Source organism: Pempheris klunzingeri, chromosome 20 (genome assembly GCF_042242105.1).
Source record: "Pempheris klunzingeri isolate RE-2024b chromosome 20, fPemKlu1.hap1, whole genome shotgun sequence".
NCBI lineage: Eukaryota > Metazoa > Chordata > Actinopteri > Acropomatiformes > Pempheridae > Pempheris > Pempheris klunzingeri.
In genome coordinates this window covers 3,337,583-3,361,798 of record NC_092031.1, presented here as the reverse complement: position 1 = coordinate 3,361,798, position 24,216 = coordinate 3,337,583, and the positions used below count along the sequence as shown (strand labels likewise).

General features: G+C 43.0%; 3 protein-coding genes across 3 annotated transcripts; all 3 read right to left on the bottom strand.

The window, feature by feature from the left end:
• Positions 1-2,868: 2,868 nt before the first annotated feature.
• hoxb5b (homeobox B5b) lies at positions 2,869-4,367 on the bottom strand. Its single transcript, XM_070851280.1, has 2 exons — positions 3,651-4,367; positions 2,869-3,116 (listed from the first exon to the last, which is right to left on the bottom strand). Exons 1-2 carry the CDS (start codon positions 4,279-4,281, stop codon positions 2,869-2,871), a joined length of 879 nt encoding a protein of 292 aa, XP_070707381.1. The 5' UTR covers positions 4,282-4,367.
• Positions 4,368-5,265: 898 nt separating this feature from the next.
• hoxb6b (homeobox B6b) lies at positions 5,266-7,441 on the bottom strand. The gene is made up of 2 exons (XM_070851281.1): positions 6,946-7,441; positions 5,266-5,795 (listed from the first exon to the last, which is right to left on the bottom strand). Exons 1-2 carry the CDS (start codon positions 7,397-7,399, stop codon positions 5,539-5,541), a joined length of 711 nt encoding a protein of 236 aa, XP_070707382.1. The 5' UTR covers positions 7,400-7,441; the 3' UTR covers positions 5,266-5,538.
• Positions 7,442-12,152: 4,711 nt separating this feature from the next.
• On the bottom strand, positions 12,153-20,700 carry ttll6 (tubulin tyrosine ligase-like family, member 6). Its single transcript, XM_070851277.1, is given in 15 exon segments — positions 12,153-12,866; positions 13,349-13,520; positions 14,105-14,182; positions 14,255-14,554; positions 14,888-15,056; positions 16,507-16,695; positions 16,846-17,024; positions 17,327-17,552; positions 17,646-17,731; positions 18,491-18,634; positions 18,720-18,876; positions 18,967-19,097; positions 19,575-19,693; positions 20,276-20,316; positions 20,552-20,700. Coding segments are annotated over 15 exon segments (2,394 nt in total). The 3' UTR covers positions 12,153-12,612.
• Positions 20,701-24,216: the final 3,516 nt, after the last annotated feature.

Below are 24,216 nucleotides of genomic sequence, written 5' to 3'. Positions count from 1 at the left end.
TCATCCTCCGGGGCCGGTCTGAGGCGCCCTCTGCTGGTAGAGCCTCACACACACACACACACACACACACACACACACACACACACACAGTCTACCAGATGTTGAACATCCCTGACACCGTAAACCGGCCTCCCAAAAAACCGCCCAAGGTGACATTTGCTTCATGTGTTTCATCATCATGATGAAGCGAACGAGGCTGCATTAAAGCCCACGTGAGAAGAGGCGGATTCAACACGAAGCTCGACTCCTTTGGCTTATTTACCAGTAAAGTAACAGTTTTTTTATAATAATATTGAATTTCAGAACTGATTTGGAAGCAGAAGCAGAAAACAGATTGTATTTTATAGCTAAAACCTGTGTGCATGTTTCAAATAGCAGCTATGATGCTTTACATTGGCACACGAGCAAACAAAACAGGAGCTGAATTCTGTTAAAAGATTTACGCACCACGTTTGCAGTGATTTTAAATCTGAATCAAACCAGAAATAAAGACACTAAAGTCTCAGATTTCATGTGCAAAACGCAGATTTCCCCTCAGATGTGAGAGTCGATCGTGACTGTGCAAAGTCTGCAGCAGCGCGCATCTGCGGCTGCAGTCTATACCGTCTCCTGACCCACAGATGATCCCCGCCGCCATGAATTATGCATGAGATCCGGGTACAGATTACCCCTATCAATATGCAATACTCATTACGCTGCTTAAATTGCCACTTAATAGTTATGAATATGTGGAAAATGTCTGGGACTCATATAGCCCGCCACTGGTTTTCACTTTTTTTTTTTTTTTTTTTCTACCTGAAATGAGTTTGAAAAGACTTTTGAAAATATTGCAGAAGTCTCACATCTCCTTTAGTTTCCTGGAGATAATATCATTATGTTTTATTAGCGGCTGCTGGACAAAGCACACACAGGCTGAGATTTCTTTATGTGGAGTCAGTGAAGCCTGTGTCCAGCTCAGGGGTGTCCGAGACTTCACCTTTGGCCGCTCGGTGACTTGACAGGTCGGGATAAATCACCCCGGGACCTCGCTCAAGTTCGCTTCATGTCACCCCCATAAAGCCTCGAATTAGTCCCTAAAGCGGAATAATGAAATAAAACATTTTGTGTTTGCAAAGTGAAGTGAAGCACTTTTTTCTTTTTTTTATATACGCCGAAATTAATAGCTGCACTTGCTGCAAAAACACAGGCCTGTAAAGGCTTTTTAAAACTATAAATTTAGACATTTTTACTTTATAAAACACTAAAAGTGTTGAATAATGAATGGCGTTCTGCGGGTAGAAATGTGGAGGAAATCTCAAGCTCAAATTGCAGGAGTATAAAGAGCATATTTAAAAAAAATAAAATTGAATGTGATATTTTAAAACTAACATAAGAGCCAAATTATTCTTATGGACGCAGTTTTTTTCTCAAGTTTCTCCAGCAGCTTAAACTATTACTAAATATAACTGGACATGACTTCCTTCCCCAGTCCAGCCTTTCCAGTCCCATCCATGCAGTTAAGCCGTCACTTTCATTCAAGGTTGTGAATTATATAGTACATTGTCTACTCCCCAAAACCATAAAACCAACTTTATGGACCTCACGTGACTTTTCACAGTCTGTAAGTAATATAGGCCTATACAATCTTTGGCAAGGGAGGATTTTTACCAACTTCAGCCTTGCCTATATACCTGTAAGCCAAAGCCACCTTATTTTTTTTATTTTTATTTTTTCTTTTCCTGGATTTTATCACCAACATATTTCCCCACATGGCAAACACGCATCTGGCTGCAGAGAAGCCCGAGCAGGTAAGTTTGGACACTTCAAATAGTCGCCTAAAAGCTTGTTGTTGTTGTTGGTGTGAGCACTTTTATAATTCTTGGAGGGAGGGGGGGAGTTAATCATTAGCGAGTTTAAATTTGGAGGAAAGAAAACAAAAAAAAAAGAAGAGAGAGAGAAGTTCTCCCTCTTGTCGGCTTCAAAAAAAAAAAAAAAAAAACCTCCACTTTTATTCGGATTTAATTGATAATACAGTCGAGACACGTTCAAAGCAATTGAGAGAAACTTTTATTTCCAAGCGCTATGAGTTCACTTACAAATACAAAAAGCTTATTGGCGAAAAAAGCTTACATCACTGCCTATCCACAGAATAACCCTTTGCACTAAAAATTTATCACATTGACAGGTTGAATACATTTGCATTGCTCATAATTAGTTCTAAACAATAATAATAATAATAATAATAATAATAATAATAGATGCACAAAACATCCTAGAGCTACACATTGGCTTGTTTAGGAAAGTTTATGGAATCTGGCCACAATATAACCATCAAAAATAGCAGTAAAACTTACACTAAAGCGCTTTGAATGGCCCCGGAATACATTAGGTTTACATTCAGTGAAGAGCAGCATATGGTTGGGAAACTTTTCCTTTCTTTTTTTTTTTGTTTTGTTTTTGTTTTTCTCTGTTAACTGTACAATGAATTTACTCCTGTTAGACCGCCGAGAAGTCACAATAAAGAGCTCAAGTTGAAACACCTTCAAGAGAGAGCAAAAAGCAACGGACAATTAATAATACCCCCCAATAATATTTACATCTTCTCCCTCCCTCCCCCCCTCTCCCTCCCTCCCCTCTTCCCAAATAGGACATCTAAGCTATCATAGCACAACAACAGAGAACTAAAAATGGCATTTGAACACCACAGAATACTTCTTCTTCTATCACAATAGCATGCTGGAAGGTGCTGCGCTTTCAATAGCTTTACAGTACTCATGGATTTCCTTTTTCTGGTCTTTTTTTTTTTTAATATTTGATATTTTTATTATTATTATTATTATTTTACTCTTCACCCCCCCTCAAAAAAAAAAAAAACAAAGAAAAAGTTATTCAGTTGTGGAAGGCGCTCCCTCCTGTCACCAGACTCATGCTTTTCAGTTTATTGTCCTTCTTCCACTTCATCCTGCGGTTCTGAAACCAGATTTTGATCTGTCTTTCGGAAAGACACAGGGCGTGGGCTATCTCTATCCTCCGCCGTCTGGTTAGGTACCTATTGAAGTGAAACTCTTTCTCCAGCTCTAGCGTCTGGTAGCGGGTGTACGCGGTTCGGGCCCTTTTCCCATCAGGTCCAGTCATATCTACAATTTTACAGAAAATCCAGAACATTAGCAAACTGCACTGCACAACAACAACAGAGGTTTCTGGTTTTGTTTTTTTGTTTCTGAGGAGGGTGACTTCTAGTTATTCTGCTCCTCTTCTTCACCATGAGGATGTGTGATGGACAAGAAGGGGGGGTCACAACATGAAATGATGCAGAGGGGAGGAAGCATGCAAGCCAACACGACACATAACAACACTCCACTGGTATTATTATTATTATTATTATTATCATCATCATTATTGTGATTGTTATCTCAGCTCAAGCACGTTTAAACGCCCAAATCCACATCACACAGCCATCCTCTCCTCTCCTCTCCTCTCGGGCTCCAGCTGCAGTTAACCTCAACCCCATCCGAGGCGAGCAATCCCGTAAAGACTTTACAATTACTGCCCTTATTTCTCCCACAATCATCCACACCAACCTGCTCACTCATGCAACACTTGACAGATTTATGGCGCACCGTCAGCGTGACATCCCCCAAAACAAAATATTAGTAGATGTGTAAATATACCATGGCTTATGTGCAGTTTCCGCATCCAGGGGAATATTTGTGGCGTTTGGCAATCATTTGATGTGGGGGTGGAGGAGGTGGCGTTGGGGTCCTGGTGCTGCTGCTGCTGCTGCTGCTGCTGCTGCTGCTGCTGCTGCTGCGCCCGCGGTGCCGTGCCGGAGCCGCCGCCGCTGCTGTGCGCGCCTTCCTCGGTCTCGGAGGCGACGGTGGCGTCCTCTATCTCCGTGAAATGAGCGCTGTTGCTTTTGTTGAGGCTGTTGCCGCTCGAGGTCGTGCTCCGGTCAGAGGGAGGAGAGGGGCTTTTTAGTTCCAGCGGCTCCCGGCTGGCCGAGGCGCACGACGGCGGCACCGGATCTGGAGACGAGAGCGAGCAGTTGGGCGTCTGTCTGTAGCGGGCGTCCGGCCCGAATCCCCGGGCATCCTCCCTCACGGCCCCGAAGTGGCTGCCGGTGTTGGTGCGGTTCACGGTTAGGTCCATGCCATTGTAGTTGTAGCCGAAAGACCCGGAGTGCATGGTGCCAGGGTCTCTGAAGGAACCGCTCACAGCGCCGTTAGTCCCATAATTTAGTAACTGATAGTCGGAGCCATTTGGATAGCGCCCTGAGAACGAGTTTACAAAGTAAGAGCTCATTTGCTTGGATTTTTAAAGCCTCGATTTGTAGATCTTTGTCGCTATAATCCTGTGTGCTTGCACGATTTATGGATGCAATCATGAATTATAAGCAATGAAGCCCTACTGTACTTTGCCAGGTATGCGGCCAAATATGGGAGAGCGTTCGGGAATCACGTGCCTTTGTTGACCAGTCGTAAATCCTCACTGATGACTTCAAGAGGTAATTCATGCTCCATGGTTACAAATGATGACGAAATAATGGTCGTTAGGCTCCAGTCAATGGTGCCTCCCCGCTGCGCCCCGAGAGCCGTGCGGGCAGAGAGCGCCATCTTCCGGACAGCGGTGGCAGCGCCCCGCCGGGACGCGCTGTCAGGCCCCGGTGCCATCCATCATTTATGTAACCCGCTGATAATATAGGCCACAAAAGGCTCCGGCAACGCATAACAGAGACTTATCAGCCAAACTGTTGGCAGTTTATCGTGCTGAGTGTCAAAATGGAAAATAATTTTAATCCTTACACGTGTTTTATGTGAATTTATAGGCTTGTTGTGGCTTTAGAGGCAGTGAACGGACTAATAACAGTAATAGTAATGATAATAATGATAATAATAAAGTTGATTTTTCTTCCCCCTGCGCATTGAAGACGCAACAAGATTTTCCAATATACATCAAAAAGCCTTTATTTTCTATGTACAATTTCCTAAACAAAAATATTGCACACAATATCCAGATGTGCATTGAACACCGGTGAACAACAATAAATAACATGTAACATTTCTTGTCTGTACAAACGTGACTGTTGGCCGTAAACAACGAGCCTGGACTATCATAGGACAACTACAGCACAGGATGGACAGTGAAGGACAGGAAGCCTCTTTTATTAAATGTCAAGAGGAGAGGAAATAAAAAGGGGGCCAAACTCAGCAGGTTTACGATAATGAGGTAACAACATCTGACCAAAAAACTAAAAACACTGGAAAGTATTTACATGTTGGGCGGATTTTTGCATAGTCCCCTAAATAAACACACGAGCACGATGACAAACAGAGGAGGACCTGGTTCTTCACCTAATGCGGACATTATTACCGTGCAGATACTCAAATGAAGTCTATCACTCTACACGTGTCTAACAGGTCATCTGCAGCACTTTATCTACAGAGAAATAATACATTTTATTTAAGGTGTGTGTGCACAAACACACACACACACACACACACACACATGCCTTTCTCTCAGTGTCCGTCTTTTTTTTTTTTATTGTTTTTTTTTTTTTTTTTAGCTCTTCTTCTCCGCCTCCTCTTCCTCCTCGGGTGTCTTTGAGGGATTGAGGAGTTTGTTCTCCTTTTTCCACTTCATCCTGCGGTTCTGAAACCAGATTTTGATCTGTCTCTCCGTCAGACACAGGGCGTGGGAGATCTCTATCCGGCGCCTCCTGGTCAGGTAGCGGTTAAAGTGGAACTCCTTCTCCAGCTCCAGAGTCTGGTAGCGGGTGTAGGTCTGCCGGCCCCTGCGGCCACTGTTGCCAAACGGGCCTGGAACAAAAGATTTAAAAAAAAAAATTAAAAAAAAAAGACGCATTCATTATTTGATAATCAGATGTTTGTCTGCAGTGAATTTCCAAAGTGTGGGAGAAAAATCTACCTGAAATTTCACTCGAAATCTGTAGTTGTGTGTCTGAAAAAATACAATAAAGGTCATTCAGCTCCAGTTCACAGTCTTTTAACATTCAAATCAAATCTGTTGTTGCTTATAAAGCCGTAAATTGTGATCCAGTGATTAACTGTACTTTATTCTACATGTATTTTTAAACATTTCCTCCTATAACTCCTCTTATAGGTACGCAAATGCCTCACAGTGACTCTCAATGGCTTTTGTTCATTTACTTTTAAAATATAGTTTATAAAATCACTATATTTTCCTTTTATGAGTCCACAACACGCCTCACAGTGAGTTTCTAATGACCTTTACATGTGCTTATTCTATAAAAACCACCTAAAAGATGCCTTTAATGTAGCTGCAGCAGGATGTAGGAGCAGTGTGGAGGATGCGTGGTGCGTAAAAGTGTATTTTCTGTGTTATGACACGAGTGTTTTGGTCTTTAACATTCCTGCAGGGATGTACAGTCAGAGTCAGGCTGCGCAGTGAAGAGGAAGAGAGGTGTACCATGTTGTTTTTTTTTAGATTTACACTAAAATGAGGATGTTGGTGTTTATATTTTGGACATTTAATCGCCGCTGAAAGTGTTTCTGTGATATTTGGTGTCGCTAAAAACGAGTAAAAAGGCCCATTTTTGGAGAAGCCATGTGACACTCTGGGCTTTGAGTTGGAGCTCGGGTGATGTAGGCCAAGTCTGTATGTGCGTGCGTGTGTGCGTGTGTGTGTGTGTGTGTGTGTGCGCGTGCGGTCGTGTATGTCTGTGATGATGATGATGATGATGATGTAGCAGCCAAAGCCCTGAAGGCGCACGAAGATCCGTGCGTAATCACGATAATCTCAAACTCAGTAATCAGCGAATAATCTGATGTTTTTTTGGGGGGTTGTTTTTTTTTCTGTGTGCAAACGTTAAGATGGTTAAAAGAGCTCGAGCTGTGACAGGTAACTCCGCGAGGCTCAGGATGCTCACTTCCTCACGCGGAGCAGGACTCTGCAGCAGAGTTTAAACGCGCTACTTTCTGTACTCACCGGCGGAGCAGGCGTTCATCCGCTGCATCCACGGGTAGATCAGCGTGGAGGACTTGTCGTCGATGCTGCTGCTCATGCTGACAGCCGCGTCCGGACACTCCGCTTTGCGCTGCTGGTGCTCCTGCGTGACGAACAGCGGCTGGTCCTCGCGGCTCGAGAAAGCGCAGGAGCCCTCCGCGTCCTTGTAGAAAGCCCCCACCGGGTTGTAGTCGCAGGGCGCCGCGCCGCCGGACCGGCCGTAGATGGCGGCCGCCGCTGCTGCGCCCGTCTGCTGGTAGTAGGACGCCGGGTAAACCTTCTCCTGCATGTTGGCTGCTCCATATGTGGCCGCGTTGGAGTAGTGTCTTAACGGATCGGTGTATCCCGAGGAATATAGCGGTATCTGACCCAGGAGAGAGTCCTGTCCTCCCGGTAGAGACACGGGAAAAGTTGAGTTAACAAAATAGGAACTCATTGGGTGGACAACGGGGTGTATATACTCCGGAGGAATATGATTTGTTGTCTTTTATAGTCCAAGTGGTTTTGCCATTACTTTATCCGAGATTTGGTTTTTGCTGAAAGGGGGGGTTGTGAGGTGCCACTGAATACAGAGGGGAAGTGTACCATCTGATCAACCTCTGGCCAATCACCGCCGTCTGTGCTTGCACTATTGCACCCATGGGGGGCTCTTGTTGCGCGCAGGGGTCCCCGGTGAATCGAAATGAAGCGCTCGAGCCTGTCGGTCTTTACGCACGCTCACGGCGCACACACTCCCGGAGACACAGCGACTCACAGAAACACACACACACACTTAATAAAAAATAATAAAAATAAAAATCTTCATGCTACATTTAGAGCAACTGTTTGTGGAAGAACTTTTCGTTTTCTGCAAATACGGACCAGCAAAACAGACGGACCCCCTCCTCGTGATAACCAACACACACACACACACACACACTCTTATGAGAAGAAAAACATCCCAATGAAATGCCAAACACTTATTATATCAATTTACGTGCAAATTACAGACACATCCTCCTCCTCCTCCTCCTCCTCCTCCTCCTCTAACCTTCACTTCCATCCTCTTAATCATAAATATAATCTGCTCTAACTAACAAACACAAGAATTAAAAAAAAAAAAAAACTCTCAGTACAGCTGCCAGAGATCCTGATAATGACCAACAGTTCATCCAGATCGATGCAGGGAAACAAAATGCGTCAATAATGGTGATATTTCACTCTTTTAAAAGGTGTGAGCGCGTCCTGGTTTCTGATTCAACACCAGCTGTGACTCAAGTCCACGAAGACGCGCAGAGGGCACGCGCCTCCACGCAGACCATCATCACCGCCACCACCACCACCACCATCATCATCATCATCATCGTCATCATCATCGTCTTCACCCATCGGGATCAAGTGGAAACTAATTCTCCAAAAACACTCTGTAAGTATAAATGTGTGCCTGGATCGAGTTTTAGTCACCTGACAATAACAATTTAGATCAATGAATGCTTCTATTAATAGTTCTATTGATAACATGCTCATTATGTATGAGTTAAATAGTATTAGTTGCTTGGTGTTATCAATAGAACCTCATTTTAGTGTTACAGCCCTTTATTTATAGTCAATAATGTGGTTTTACTGGATAATATTGCAACAAAAAAAAGTGAATAACTTGATAAATAGTTAAATAAATTAAACAAAGTGTTGATATTTATATTTATGATGTTTATAATTCCATATAGATCATTTCTACATTTTTAATAAGCGTCAGCCTTTGGAAAAAAAATCCCCCAATCAAATAAACAATAAATGCAAAATAACGAAATAAGGCCTCGTTTGGTTAAAACGAGGTTTTGAACAGAATAAAAGAAAAATAAATATTTTTTGGATCTTAGTTTATACAGAAATGAATAATCCTGATTCTCCTCTTCAGATCAGCTCGTTCCTGGTGTCAATATTTATTATTTTATACAGATTTATAGAGATATTCGTTTGCAAAAACACTTTGACTGAAGAGTTTAGATTATTTTTTTCTTTTTAAATCTGAAATCTTTGGCTGCAGTGAGCAGACCAGGCCGCTGCTGCCTGCCTGACAGCTGCTGCACATCTGGAAGGCGCAAACAAACACTGATGACACACACACACACACACACACACACACACAGACACACACAGACAGTCACATGATGTTTTTATAAAGCTGCTGCATCAAATGAGACGCAGAAAAGCGCCAGAAATCCAACAAAATGATCAACACGGTGATAATCGACTGTGCAGCTTTTCTGAAAATCACAAACAAGCTACAATCAGAGCAAATAATGGCGCAAAATGTAAAAAATATTTGGAAAAACAGACGCAATGAGGAGAAAGCGGCGCGTTCAGTCAACCTGGAAGCGTTTTTCTTCCAGCAGAACACAAAACGACAAATAAAAGCACACGAAATAGAGTAAAAGCAGCCAGCAGAGGAGGAGGAGGGTGGATTTATCTGGATTTTTAAGGGGAAAACACGTCTGAGCGGCAGCACAGGGCCTGTCCACCCTTCATCACCACCACCATCACCATCATCACCACCATCACCACCACCAGCAGCACCAGACTGGAGGCTGTCTGGCCTCTGCTCACCATAAAGCATCACCAGTGTCTCACACAGGCCTCCAACCTGCAACATGCTGCTTTATTTCCACACGTTTTAGCGCAAACACTGCGGCCCTGAAGGCACCGCAGCGTCCGGCAGAGCAGCAACTGGTAGTGGAGAGAAAAGACACAAGGACGCTGTGGATGTGGATAATTAGCTTCTTCTTTCAGACTGATCTCCCCATTTCCTGTAATCTAAACACCAGGCCTACAGTGACAGCTCGGCCACAGCAGCGCAGCAGCGGCGCACTTGTGCGGAGTTAATCGCCGGGATATTAGAAACATGGTGCCCTTACCTTTGTTGATAATCCATCATCTCCTTCCGCGGGTGCCACTCCGCAGACGCGTCCTCTCGCTTCCTCTCCAAACCCACCCCCCCACCCTCCCCCCAAAAAAGAAACGTCCCACTTTGTTTTCAAGTGATTTCACGAAAGTAATCCCGCCATCCAGGAGTGTGGTGATCCCTCATTTTCACGCACATAAAGCTACAACTCAAGTAGAGCCACATTAACATGGCGCGCAGCGGTGGCAAAGTGGGCGACGGAGCGTCCGCGCGTCTTTGGGGGGCAAAATTACGCACGCTTCTCTCCACACACACACACACACACACACTCTCCCTCTGCGTATTTGCACATATGGAACCACAAAGAGCCAAAGAAAAGGTTGTGTTTCTGGTGTAAAAGTGAATGAGAGGTGGAAAACAGCAGCTGCAATATAACCTCTTGGGAAATAAGTTCCCGTTCCTGCTGTCCACATGACCGCCAGCAGCCAATCCCGGAGCCGGGCGAGTCGTAAACTTCCACGGCAAAGTTGTAAATTTTCATAAACAGCAGCCGTTTTTGTGCTTTGGACGCGCTTTCTCACCGCCATCTTTATTTTCTCTGAGGCCCGGGCTGTTTAGATGTGATGCAGGGTGGGGTTTTTAAAAAGAAAAAGGAGGGGATGATGCTGAAATTGTTGAAATGCTGCAGATGTGAAGGTTTTTTTTTTTTGTTTGTGTGTGATGTCAGTGCAGTCGTGGATGTGATGCTCCAGCTTCCTAAAGGTCTGTACAGCTTCTTATTGTGTGCTGTGATGTGATCCAGACATCTAAGAGCTTTAATCTGAGAATATTCTGCCTTCAGTCCTCCTAAATCCTCCCCCTTCATCACCTCCTCCTGTAAAAACGCACCTAAATAATGCTGCAATCTCTAAAAACCCCCTCAAATGATCCATCTTATATTTTTCTGCTCTAATAAAATGGTTCCAGGCTAAGACTGTTTTTGCATTTAAGGCTGTTATGATCTCCCAAAATGGAGGATTTCCTTCAGTCCCTGCAGATCAATTTGGTTTTGACCGAACAGGCCAAAGATGGAGGATCGTGTTCTGCTGGTTTCGGTCCTCGGGGGGATTTTTAAGGTCACACAAACTTTAAACTGCATATTTTACTTCGCCAACTTTCCATTTAAGATGATCAGAACAAAACCAAACCCCCGTTAAATCCAGCCACAGCCTCCAGTCGGTATAACAGGCTGGAATTAATTCTTTAAATGTATCCTCCTCCTCCTCTTCTTCTTCTTCTTATTGTTATTATTTCTTAGGTCTTATTTCCGTTTTGCTTTTTTTTTTTTTTTTAAATGTCTTTTTTTTTTTTAAATGCTGCTGATTTCCACCACCAGACATTTATAGACGCAATAAAACCATAAATTCCTGAGATGCATCACACTCCCCCTCCGCTGGGGCACAAACTCCAAAGAAAATCGACGTCGTTTCCTTAAAATGTAGATTTTTTTTTTGATTGAAAAAAAAACCCCAAACATATTTTAATTGTATTTCCAAAATAAAAGTCTAAAATGAAAGCCACTCTTTAATATATTCTTAGTATAATAATAATAATCTGAACGTTTTGTAATAATTCCTAATAAATTATAAACCAATTATACTTATTGTTTATTATTAATATTTATTTTCAGGCCTGTGATTTTTTTTAATATTTCAGTCAAAAATGGGAAACAAGTCTTCTGCAGGCAGAGGCCTTAATTAATTCAGTATGTTTGATCAAATCTCTTTCGATTCAAATCGGTCGATCAATTTAGCTTTTATGAGCTTGATTAGATCATTAAAGCCATTTCACTTCTTTTGCATCAGTTCCACAGAAAACATTATTACAGGACACTTCCGCAGGAATTCATTCCTCCGTCGTCTTTTGGAGAATTTCGTCTCCGGTGGTTGAAGCTTTGAGAGGGTTTTTATTTTTGAAGGAAACAAAGAAACCGGATGCGGAGATGCTGTAAAACTTTATGGCCTCTTTAACTCGCGTTTAAGAGCTTCCGGAAGAAACCAAACACAGGAGCCAACTTAACTCCTACTTAGTAAAGTTGAAGCAAAAATTAATGATGTAAGAACACAGCAATAATAATGGAGATAAATATTTTAAATATGTGACCATAAAACAGAAGAATAGCTAAAAAAAAACAACTGTTTTTCTTGCAGCAACAGACAATTAAACAAAAAAAATCAATGAATATGAAAGTAAATCACATTAAAAAAGAATTTTATTGACCATTAGTGCAAAAAAACAAAACAAATTTCCTTGAGAAAAGTAGCAGCCGCCTTTGTTTTTAATCTCCATCAGTTAATCTCTGAAAAAGGTTTTAATCTGAATTAATAACATTTTAATATTAATTTGGCTTCAGTGAGCCAAACTGAGCTGGTGTCAGTGAGCACTCCTACTTTTTTTAGGTGCAGATTTGGGTCACAGATGTTTTGTGGTGTAGAATCAGGCTGGTCTGCTTTTATTTTGGCACCTTAAGTGTTTTGTGTGAGTTTATTCATCCTCAGAGCAAAATATCACACACACACACATAGAAAAGGTTCAAAAGCCATAATGCTGTTTTCTGCAGTGCTCATTTAGTGGCGAGCAACGTGGACCTGCAGGCGAGTGTGTGTGTGTGTGTGTGTGTGTGTGTGTTTTCACAGCTTAAAGCCTCTCTGCCTCCTCAGGTCCTGTTCAGTCCAGGAGCAGGTCTGGGGTCCCCAGCTCCGGTCCCAGGCCTTCGGGAGTCCCGCTCCTCACTGGCCTTTGCCGTGCTGGGGGGCCCTGCGGGAGGAGTTGCGGACGATGTGAGAGAAGCCAGGCCTCCTGACCAGGGGGGCGCGACTGGAGATCACAAGCAGGCTTTGCAGGGCCGAGGGGTCGTGGGACACGTAGGCGCAGCGCAGGCCCCCTTTAGGGACGTGGTTTATGACGGGGATGCTGGGACGGGACCCTGCGATGGTGTAGGAGCCGCTCCTGCTGTCCTGCCTGACGGCCAGAGAGCCGCCGACTGAGGAGGAAACAGAGGAGAGAGAGTCTGATGTCTGAGGAGAAAATAACTGGGAACAAAAAGACATTTAGACGATGTTTCCTGTTTGTCTCCATCGCAAAAATGTTAAAATATCAAACACAACTCACAACAAGGCAAAACAGAGCAAACATAATTAACATTTTATACCAAAATTAAGAGTAAAATCTAAAAATGGAAGTGGAATTATATTAATCTTTGCACAATGTAAGTATTTTAATATGTTCAGTTTATGGTATTACTAGTTTTAAACTAGCAGCTGTGTTTATTTTTAGAATATAGTTTTTGATAATATGTATTTTGCACACACACACACACACTGACTGTACATTTGAGGAGAAGAAACCTCTCTGCTAAAGCTTCCACACTGAGCTGAATAACTAAGAGCACGTCCACAGATGTGAAGGTGTAGTTTACCTGCCGTCGTCTGTGTCTCAGCATGCGGAGAGCAGAGGTGTGTTTACCTGGCCAGTGTATCCGCTGGGCGCTGATGGTCCTCCGCATGTCGGGCTCAGGCTGCAGGCAGGCGGACTCGTTCAGGCTCCTCTGGTCCAGCGTGGGCCTGAGCGGCCGCTGCTGGCTCACGTGGGAGCGGACGTGCTGCGATACAGCGGTGATATTATCAGTTTAATTCTGCTCCGTGACGGTTTCATTAGAGCTCCACATTATCAGATCATTGGTGACGCTCGCCGTCGTTTGAGCAGCCTGAGAGCCACACGTCTTCATTCCTCACTGACAATTATTTAACATTATGATTTAAACCATTTATGGAGCAAAACCTGAACATTTTAAATTCAAAATCAACATGAACTGATGGATTTGCATTAAAAAAAACTTTTGATTTCTACACCCTCAGATTTAAAAGTGAGTTGTGCTGCGTACCTTCAGGGAGAAGGTAATATTTCATCCTTTATAATCCTGAGAATAACATCAGGTTTTACAAGCAGAGCTGCAATAGACTGAACAAGTGACTGAGAAAAGATTCTGCAGATTCATCGATAAATAAAACTGCAGAACAATTTTAGAAAAATTCTAAATTGTTCTTCTCTTTGGAAGTGATGAAGGAAAAAAAGGCGTCACCATAACAGGATGTTGTTAAAGTGACTGAATCTGATTGGACTGTTTCTGTATTAGGACACCTTACAGTCCTAATTTCTTAAAATAAACCAGATTTGGCAACAACATGTTGGATTATTTGTGTTTTATCTCCGGTGAGGTACCTGTCGTGAGATCTGAGCGAAGGGCTGCTGCTGCTGCTGCTGTTTGCTCCTTTGGTAAAACTGAGACAAAGAGTCCAGCTGAAAGAAAAGAGAAACATCACAGTTATTATCATTCAGCGAACACGTGCGGTACCTGTCGTGGGGTCTTACCCTCGTCTGCTGGTGCCTCGGAGGAGGCTCCTTGCTCTGCTGGTGGGTGGAGGCGTCCTGCAGGACTCCCCCTCCTTCTGTGCGGCCCTGCAGCAGCTGGTGGATCTGGTCCACCACCCCCAGGTCCTGCAGCAGTTTCTTCCTCTGGAGCAGCGCCTCCACCCGCTGCTGCTCCTCGATGTCCGCCTCCTTCTTCTCCACCTCCTCCTGCTGCTGCTGCTGCTTCTCCTCCTCCTCCTGTTTCTTCTCCTCTCGGACTTCTGCGGCTTCAGGATCCGCCGACACACTGGACAGAGGCGGCTGCACAGACACATTTGATTCAATCTGTTTTTATTGCCTCACTGTATATGTAGCCACCAGTATGCATTTACAATATATTACCAATTACTGTCACTGAATAACCCCGATAACACTGTTTGTTGCTGCTGTCCTGACAATAAAAGATATTTGAATTTGAAATGAGAGACATCCAATAAAGATTATCTGCAGGAATATTATTCTAGCTAATTTAAAATGGGTAAGAGTACATTTACTCAAAGGGGTCAGCCAGAATATGAACCATTCGTCATGGGACGGAAGCCGTGCGACTCCCTCTTGTGGCTTCCTGTGGACACTGCACCGGTAAAGGCTCACCAGCTGTGGGTCACAGGCACAGCTGGAGTCGGGGGGTTGTGGCTGTGGTTGTTCCCGTCGGGGTTTGACTCTCTCCCCCGCCGTCTCCCCCTGCAAGTCCCTCCTCCGGCCTCCCCTCTGGTCCCTCTCCTTCTGCTCCTGCTTCAGACGCAGCTCCTGCAGCTGTTGCCTAAACATGAATGCACACAGAAACTTCAGCAACTCTGATATTCAAAGTCAGAGTGTTTTTTTTTTAAATCATGAGTGGACAAATATTTGTATCTATCTATTTTTAATCCTAATCCACTACACTTACTATGTGATGCTCTGATAATAAATGACGAGGAGAAGAACAAGTCTCCACCAAATTACATTCAAATATTCCCTAATTTTAACTTTCAGCTGCATTTGTCTTACACTTGATTAATATTTCTACTGTGCAGTTTTAAATCGTTCTGTTTGTTCATGTTGAATATAAATATGTTTTCAAGGAGGATGACCGTCCTCTCTACTGTCTGCATGTCACATTCTTTTATCCATATTTGAGATCTGGTCTAAAACATAACGGATCCCTTTTTTTATATTTTTAAATAATGTTGCTTCTGCTGTGCTCCACACATATTCAAAGACATATAAAACTCTATTTGGATTAATAATCTCACCTGGTGCAATAATTTACCTCTGTGTAATAATTTGTAATAATAATTTTTGATACATAATTTTTAATACATACTTTTATATATTTATATTTTTTACTTTTGTGTTTGAAGTTTATTCTTATTCTTTTGGAGCTGTGTGTAACAAAAAGCAATTTCCCCCTGAGGATTATTAAAGGAATTCTGATTCTGATTAATAAATAAATGAAGCCATGTCAAATTAATTGTCTGATATATTTTCTCTAAACACAGAAGTTTCACTTTTAAAAGTTTAGCTGCTGGACACAAGACTGTAAAGTTTACTGTCAGTGTTTGTGACTTAAAGGCATCAAAGTTTCCACATCACACTTGTATAAATTACAGCTGGGCCACAATTGTCTCCAGACTAGCTGCGATGTGACTAAACCTTACTGTACTGAACTGAGATTTACGGTGAGCGCAGAGAAACAACTTCACAAACATCCAAATGAATATATAATTAAAAAAACAACACATTTTTGGGTGGAAGGGGACTTTAACTCATGCCAGTTATATTTATACTGTATAACTGCCTGTTTTTCTACAGTGTCTCTAATAGTGACTGCAGGGAAACTGAGGATTCAGTGAATATTCAACCACCAAAAGCAGCTCCGTGTCTGTAAAATCACTATAAAATAGCAAAGAGAGTGAATTTAATTATTATGATTAATGGAGAAGAGAAAAAAATTGTGCCTTAACACCCACAAACACATATTTTTTTCTGACTACTTGTTGTCAATTAATGTTCTGTTGATTGAAAATTCACAGCCACACACAGCTCCTCCACTACTGCTGCATGTTTTTGTGCTTTTTGTCTCTGTTAGAGATTAAATGTTCTCACTTTCCTGCTGTTTCTGTGTGGACAGCCTCATGCAGTCCACGCAGAAACAGATCAGGTGCACGTCACTAACAGCCCTCGCCCTTCACCGAGTTGCACTGCGTATGTTGAAAGCGTGCTGCGGGTACCTGGCACACTCCTCCCTGGCCTTGGACGCCGCGGTCTCCTGAAAGAGCGAGCTGCTGTGTTTAAAGTACTTGTCGTATTTCTCCCCTCCCTCTCTGGGATAGATCCTCTTGAAGCCTCCCAGGTGTTTGGCCTCGTACCTCACCATCTGCTCCACCGTGGCCGCCTGGCACTGACGCAGCTCCTCCGACCTGGTGGCAGCACACACACACACACACACACACACACACACTCACAGTAACAGTCACCTGCACACGTCTGCAGGAGCCATACAGGAACGGGTGTATGACCTTGGGGGAAAAAAAACAATCACACACCATTTGCATCTGTCAGAGCCCTACCTGGCCTCTCTGGTGCTGTTTTGCTGCAGCCTGTCCTTCACCCTGCGTCTCTCCTCTTTGGTGATCTTGCGGCGGTCGCAGGCACCCAGGTTGATGAGAACCAGGGTGTCGTACAGCAGCGCGTCCTTCACCTCGCGGTCCAGCTGCGAGTCGGTGGTAAAACTTGGAGAGTGATTCACCTGGACGGACGTGCACGACACATTTAGACGACATTTTAACCCTTTAAACCTAAAACTTGTAGCAGAGTTTAAAAAGATACCAAAGATGGCTGAATTTTAGGGAAATGTGTATAAAATCCTGCACAAGAAAAGCTGTATATTTCCTCTAGAGTGACTGATGCAGCCATTAAAAACATACAGCTTTGGGTTTGAATATTTCAAACATGATGTAAGTCCAATGTAGAGCTGGAACAAGCTGATGAACAGAACTCAAAGCTGACAACAATAACAATCTACAGTATGAAGCGTCCACGGTGTTTCACCTCCAGCACCCAGGGTCTGAGCCGGTGATCCAGCAGCACGTCGAAGCCCAGGATCTCGAAGCAGGCGCTGCCGGTGGTGTGGTTGGGGAAGCACGTGTGGTAGTTGTGTTTGAGGACGGGATGAGCTGAAATCAGAGTCTTTACGATCACGTCCTCAATGTCACTCCACATCTTGTCTGTGTTACAACTGATGGACTCCAGGAGCTTGTTCAGGGTGGACAGCTTTCTGGAGGGCAAATGAAACGACAAACATAACCAATAAATTAAAAAGATTTTAGCATCAGTGAGGCGACATAACGAGCACTGGCCGCATATTTACCGTTTGCTGCCGGTGTCTTCGTCACGGACGAAGTTCTCACTGTTCTTGTTGATGGAGTAGTTGGTGAGATGCATGCACACATCATCCTGACGTGAGACAGACAAGCACAGAGACACATATGAGAGAGAAATGTACAGTTTTTATAGCAAAACTGGAAACATTTCACTGGTTTCTGCTTCTCTAATAAGAATATTTTGTGTTTTTTTTAGTCTTATATGGTAAAAAATGAAAATCTTTGGGTTTTTGACGTTTTTTCAGACAAAGAAAAATCTTCATGTGTGTTTGGGACTTGATTTAGACATTAGGATTGATTAGGATTAGAGACTCTCCTCCTACTGTCAGGCCTTTTCTGGATCAGCTTACTGCTGGAACATACAACACACTAATGAAGGGAGATGAATGCTTCCAGAAGGGACGCTGAACTGTGACCAATGATGGAGCGACGTTAGGACTAAAAACTGATGTAGTGTTTGAGGAGGGGCTGGACTTTTCTGCACAGTTTCTATGTTGTCTTAAGTCTTAATGTAAATTATCAATATGTGAAAAAAAGATAAATCTCTCTGTACTTGGATATCAGTTCCAGGCCCACTGGTTTCTGCCGAAGACATCTTTAGAAACAGCTCATAAAACTACCGGCTGGGGACTATTTTCAGCTGCGGATTAATCCACGAGTATTTGGGGCAGCAGGACGGAGTGTGTGAGACTGAGTTGAAATAGAAGACAGTGTGTGTGTTCATGGTGATGAGGGAACATGTCACCCAGTGCATCAGTGAGGCTCATTAGTGTGATGTATGAGACTTCACACACACTTTTAAAAAAGACCACCAGACTCTAACGTTTCTTACCACATTGCTGTGTGTTGGTTCGGTGTACTTCGTGGTGGCGAAGCGAGCCAGTCCCTCCTTGAACATGAATATGCTGAATGGGTCACATGACGTCACGAGCACGTAGATACGCAAGTCAAACTTGTATCCGTCGATTATGAAAGGCTGCGGGGGGGCAGAGAACCGTGTGAACTTCAGTCTGTGTGTGTGTCTGTGCGGCTGCTGTGCGTGCTGCTTGACAGACCCTCACCTTGGAGACGTAAACCTGGCAGATCATATGTTCTCCAGGCTGGATGTCTTTACTTGATTTGGTGATGAAGATGCCTTTGCCTTGGCAGCCGGTATCTGGCTTACAGATGTACGTCTTGCTTTTTTTGGCCCTGGTGTAAGCCTGGAAGTCGCTGTAACTGTAAAGCAGAATCAGATGTTAGCGCATAAAGACGCAGTGGGGAAAAAGAAAACAAGAGTGAAATCACAGTAAAGGGTGGAAAACCGACTCTGCGGGGAGGCACCACGTTCGGGGGAAGATGTTGTAGTCTTTGGGGAAAAGCTTGAGCATGCGGTTCATGTTTCTTGCCAGTAAATCTTTGCGGCAGATTTCACTCATCCCGGGGAAATGGTTTATTTTCTGCAAAGACACGACAGACACACACGAGGGGAAGTATGAGCACACGAGGACGGGGTGCTACATGTACAGGATCTTTATGTGTAAGATCGTACACAGGCTAAGTGAGATATGACAAAATAAACCGATCCACCTTGTTAATTCACAGAACAATAGATGGTGCTGAATCGTTTCTGCACTGAATTACCCAATTAAATTACAAACTGATTACTTGAGCTGGAAAACTGTTATGAGCCATGAATACCGTGCCAACGCCAATCTTATAATCTCTGTGGAAACCTACACTTTCTATTATTTCCTGGGTAGGCATATTGAGCAGAAGAATTTATATTACATGTAAGGATATTACAGTTTGGCAGAGCAGAATGACTTCTTCCTCTCAGTTAATTTTCTGCTTGATTTATATAATTGAATTCAATTTAATTAGTCTTTTACGATGATGATGATGATGGCAATAATGTGGACGTGTTGGTGGAATACCTGGTAACGCTTCATGTCCTTAACACGGTCCAGAGACACAGAGCAGTCGGTCCAGAACAGTGTCCAGTCTTCACCCTCCGCCGCCTCTCTGAGGCCGTATCTACGAGCGGCACGTCGCACTGGGACGAACAAGAAGCAAGCGGCGGTTTTACTGTGATGAATCTATTTGTGAAATGTATCTAGGAGCAACAGATTCAAATTAATCATTTAACAATAAAACACAGGCGTTAATCTGCCCCTCTAACAGCCTCCACTCTTCTGGTTTCAGGATTACCACCAGCTTTTACAGTCTGGCTGCAGGGATTTGATCCCATTCAGCAACACGAGCATCAGTGAGGTCTTAATTATTCTCACTCTTTGCACATTAGCACAACAAACTTTTAATTAGTGTTGGTTTTTATAATTAATTTCTATCTTTATTTATCATTTTAATCTTTGGACACATTAATATTTGACTATCTATCTATCTATCTATCTACAGAGAAAGAACAAACCAGGAAATGTAGTTAATATGGAGGACAGGGCTTCCCATGTTCTAATACAGCATCTGTTTCACTCCAAGAATTCATTCTAAGTGACTAAAATGTCTGGAAAATATAAATAACTAGTATGGTGCTCAGGAATAATAGATATCTGCACTGAATACCAGAACTACAGACATTTATGAGTTTGTGATTTAGCCATGTTTGGCCCAAACGTACCACTTTCATATTTGCAGCTGGTGAGGTTGATCCACAGTCATCTGGAAGAGAAGACAGACAGAAAGAGGGACAGACATCTGCTTTGCTGTCAGGTCCTACAAATGCCTCATCACACCCGTCTTCCTCTCCCAAACGATGAGGAAACGTGAGAAAACAAAAACCCTCGAGCCTCCGTGTGAGGTCATAGGACTGCGTCAGCAAACTGTCAGAGGTAATACACCTGCAATGGGACATAACTGCAGAGGTTTAAATGGAGGAGATCCAGCAGTAAAGTACCTCTTCTTGTTTTTTCTCCTCTTCTTGTGGACGGGCGGCGGGGTGTGGGTGCAGGCTTCAGTTTGGCTTTCGCCCCCCTCTCCCTCTCCCTGGTGCTCATATTTGTGTGCAGCATTCTCTCTGTCCGGGCTGTCCACGGGTAGACCCATCCTGGACGTGCACAAACACAAACAAATGCGCTCGTTTGACTGTGAGAAAATGGAAAAAAGCTGACGTGATCGTGTAGGAAAAAAAAAAAAAAGAGATAAATTACACCATTTGATTTTTGACACTGGTTTGCATGGTATCTTTTTAATGGGACGCGCCGTGGAGCCTCACAATGAAATTCAATCAAACAGAACAAAGTACATGCTGTAAGTGCGCGCATGGAATCATGTTTCCGTTTCCATTCCTCTCATCAGGTGAGTGCTCCGGCTGTCAGCACGCTGTCGCACACCGGCATTCAAGAGTTATTGTGGCAGGACGGATGCAAATAGCGGGTAACAAGAGGGGGATTAACTCCAACACCAACCAGAACTGTACGTTATTATTGCTTCTTATAACACGGATACAAAAAGGAACCAAAAGACAATGTTGATATCACATAATGTTCAGACACTGTCAAACAGTAGAGGGTCCACCTGCACCATTCCCCTCTTGGTCGTCACTAATTAACATGATAATTGTCCTCATGTTGTGTATTTTTCCAGCGTCAGGTTTGCTAAATGTCTTTGGTATTTTAAATCCTGGTATCATGTTTAACACTACCTGTGCGTACATGAGTGTCCAGTGTCTGTGCTAAGAGCCTCTTTAAAATGTGACTGACGTTCATCCTGAGTGAAGTGTGAAATGTGGAAGTGTCCCAAATTCATACTAATAATCTACTATTTCTTTCTAGTGTGGATACTCAGACCAGACAACATGAACACTGAACACAGTTGGTTTTGTGGACGTTCAGAGTCACAGCTTGACGTCTCACGTTGCACATACTGTACCGCGTCATTTCCTGTTACAGTAAAGCAGTTAATATTAATGTGCTTATTGTGTACTAACTGTTAAAACAGTTTATTTACTGGTGAGTAGTTCAATTTGATGTTTTTTATGCTTCTACTCCACAGCATGTCAAAAGGAGATATTGTATTTTTCACTTCACTATTTTCATCTAACAGCTTTAGTTACTTTTCAGATGAAAAATTAAAAACCCGGCATTTAAAAACAGCATTTTGCACACATGCTTATTTACCACTGTTAAATGCTTGTTTTTATGGTGTTTTTATGGTGCTTCTGTTGTTTTTATAGGGCCCTTGTTTATTTTCTAGCTTATCCAGTTTATTCATTCTCTTTGGCTTATAACCGGGACCCGAGTTCTTTATTTCCTGCCATCTCGTGTGGAAAAGTGTGCTGCTGTGACAGTAAAGATCCTTGAATGTTGGATCTTAAAAACAAAACATATGATCGGTTTAAAAACAAAATACTGTGCTATAGATTAAACTATCCAAAAGCAGTTAAAATGAGCTCCAGCTCCACCAGCTGCAACATTAAAACACCGTCTATGTGTTAAAAAATTAATATGATACATACAGAACAATAATACGACTCTCTGAAAGGTGCATTTTGCTGATGATACTTTTGTACTTTCATTTAAGCAAAATCTTACATGTAAGACTTTTACTATATATCTATCTATCTATCTATCTATCTATGAATGTCTGCAATAAAGTTAATGACAATCCATTGGACATTTTGGTCTGGATGGACCGACCTGCTGTTATTATGGCTAAAAATCTAAAGTTTATTTGAATAAACGTGGGTGAGTTAAGTTCTTCTTCTTGTGTTAATGTCTGTCTGCACTCTGACCCGAGCACAGCGTCCAGCAGTCGTCACAGCAGCGTCTCAGCTGCTCGCCTCTGCCTCCTATCTGGTGTCTTGTGGGGTGAAGGTGAGTTCAAGTTAATTCCTGGTAATGATCGTGACAGAGTGCTGGTGAGGGGAGGTGGTGTGGGGGTGGCAGTAAGGAGGGACATCCCAGGTACACAGCGGGAGGTTACGGTGCTGGGTAACAGTATTCTGATCCAGTGATCTGGATAATCCTGGCCCCGAACTGTGAGCTTTACACTGGGCCGAGACGCCCCGCTGACCTCAGCCCGGATACAGTTACAGCCCCACAGAGGATTTCTCCAAGGTTCTCCCTCAGCGTGCAATAACAACAACAGGCGCCTGAATACCACCTTTGTATTATCTGTCCTCAACGAACAATGACTTGACTACGTATGAGTGACTCCGTTAACTGCAAAATGTCACTACAACATTTAATATGCAGGATATACATTGACACGCCATGCCAACGCTTATTATTGTCTAATTCCCTTTAAAAGCACACGCAGAATGCAGCACTAAACATTAGAACAAGCTGTTTGTTGGAGGTGACACACTCGTAACTTTAGACATCCAGCTCTCGTTAATACGGAGGTTGACTGCACTTATTTTAAGTCGTTTTGGATAATGGTGTCTGCTTAATTAAGTTAAACTTCAATTCAATTAAAAAAAAAAACTTCTAAAAAATGTCTAATTAGAATTGCTACTTCGAATAGCACACTTTCATATGTAGACACTAGCAATCAGGGCTGCAAAGAACAATTCTATATATATATATCTTTAATTAAATTATCAATTGTTTAGTGCAATTAAAAAAGTGCTCATTACAAGAGCCCAAAGTCATGTTTAAAAACTGCTAATTCTGTCTGACAACAGTCCAAAAAAAAACCCAAAGGTATTTAATTTGCAATGATAATAAACAGAAACACATTTGAGAGGCAGAAGCCCACAAATTCTCTCTATTTTTAGACAAATTACCTGAAATATCATTATTCAGCTTACTTTCTGTTGATTAACTATTCGATTATTCAACCAATTCTTTCAGCAGTAATCACGACCAACCTGGTTGCAGTGATGCAACACACTCACACTCACCACCTTGCCTGGATACACCTTCCTAAAACAAATGCAGTCTGATACAACAACAAAGATCAAGGTCATCATGAAGTCTGTAATGTCTAGTTTTAGTGCTTTAGAGAGGTGTTTCACTTTTGTGTTTGTGGTGCTGTTGAATTGAATCTAACGTTCAGTCTGCCCTCAAAAAGATCTTAGAATCACCTCTGCAGTGCTTTTGTATCAGACTGTTTTGAGCTATTTGTACCTTATCAGTTGGCAACAAAGCAGCCTTCATTCACTCACCTGCACTGTTAAGTCTACATTTGTGAGGACAGTGGTGTTGGAAGTGTCGCCGCCCTCCTCCGTCCGCCTCCACACCTCTCTGATACACGAATCTTCGCCTCAAGAGCCCTTTAAGACGCCGCCACGCTCCTCAGTAGACAAACCAGTGAGCCACATGTCGACCTTGTGCACCGTCTGGCCTTAACCAAAAAAAAAAAAGAGCAGATTTGTATCATCACAGGGATGGCTTAGTTCAGATTGACTTACACACTCAAGCAACAGGTCCAGCGGTGGATCTGGTGACCAATTAGAAACTGTGGGGACAAACACCTGATCCCTCTTGACATGATGGAGAGAGAGGAGACCTCAGCAGGGAGCAAGTGGAGAGGGATAATCCCTGATATTTGTACACTGAAACAAGAGAAGTGTTTTTTTTCACCGCCCCCACTTGTTAAATTTAAATCTGTGTGGTG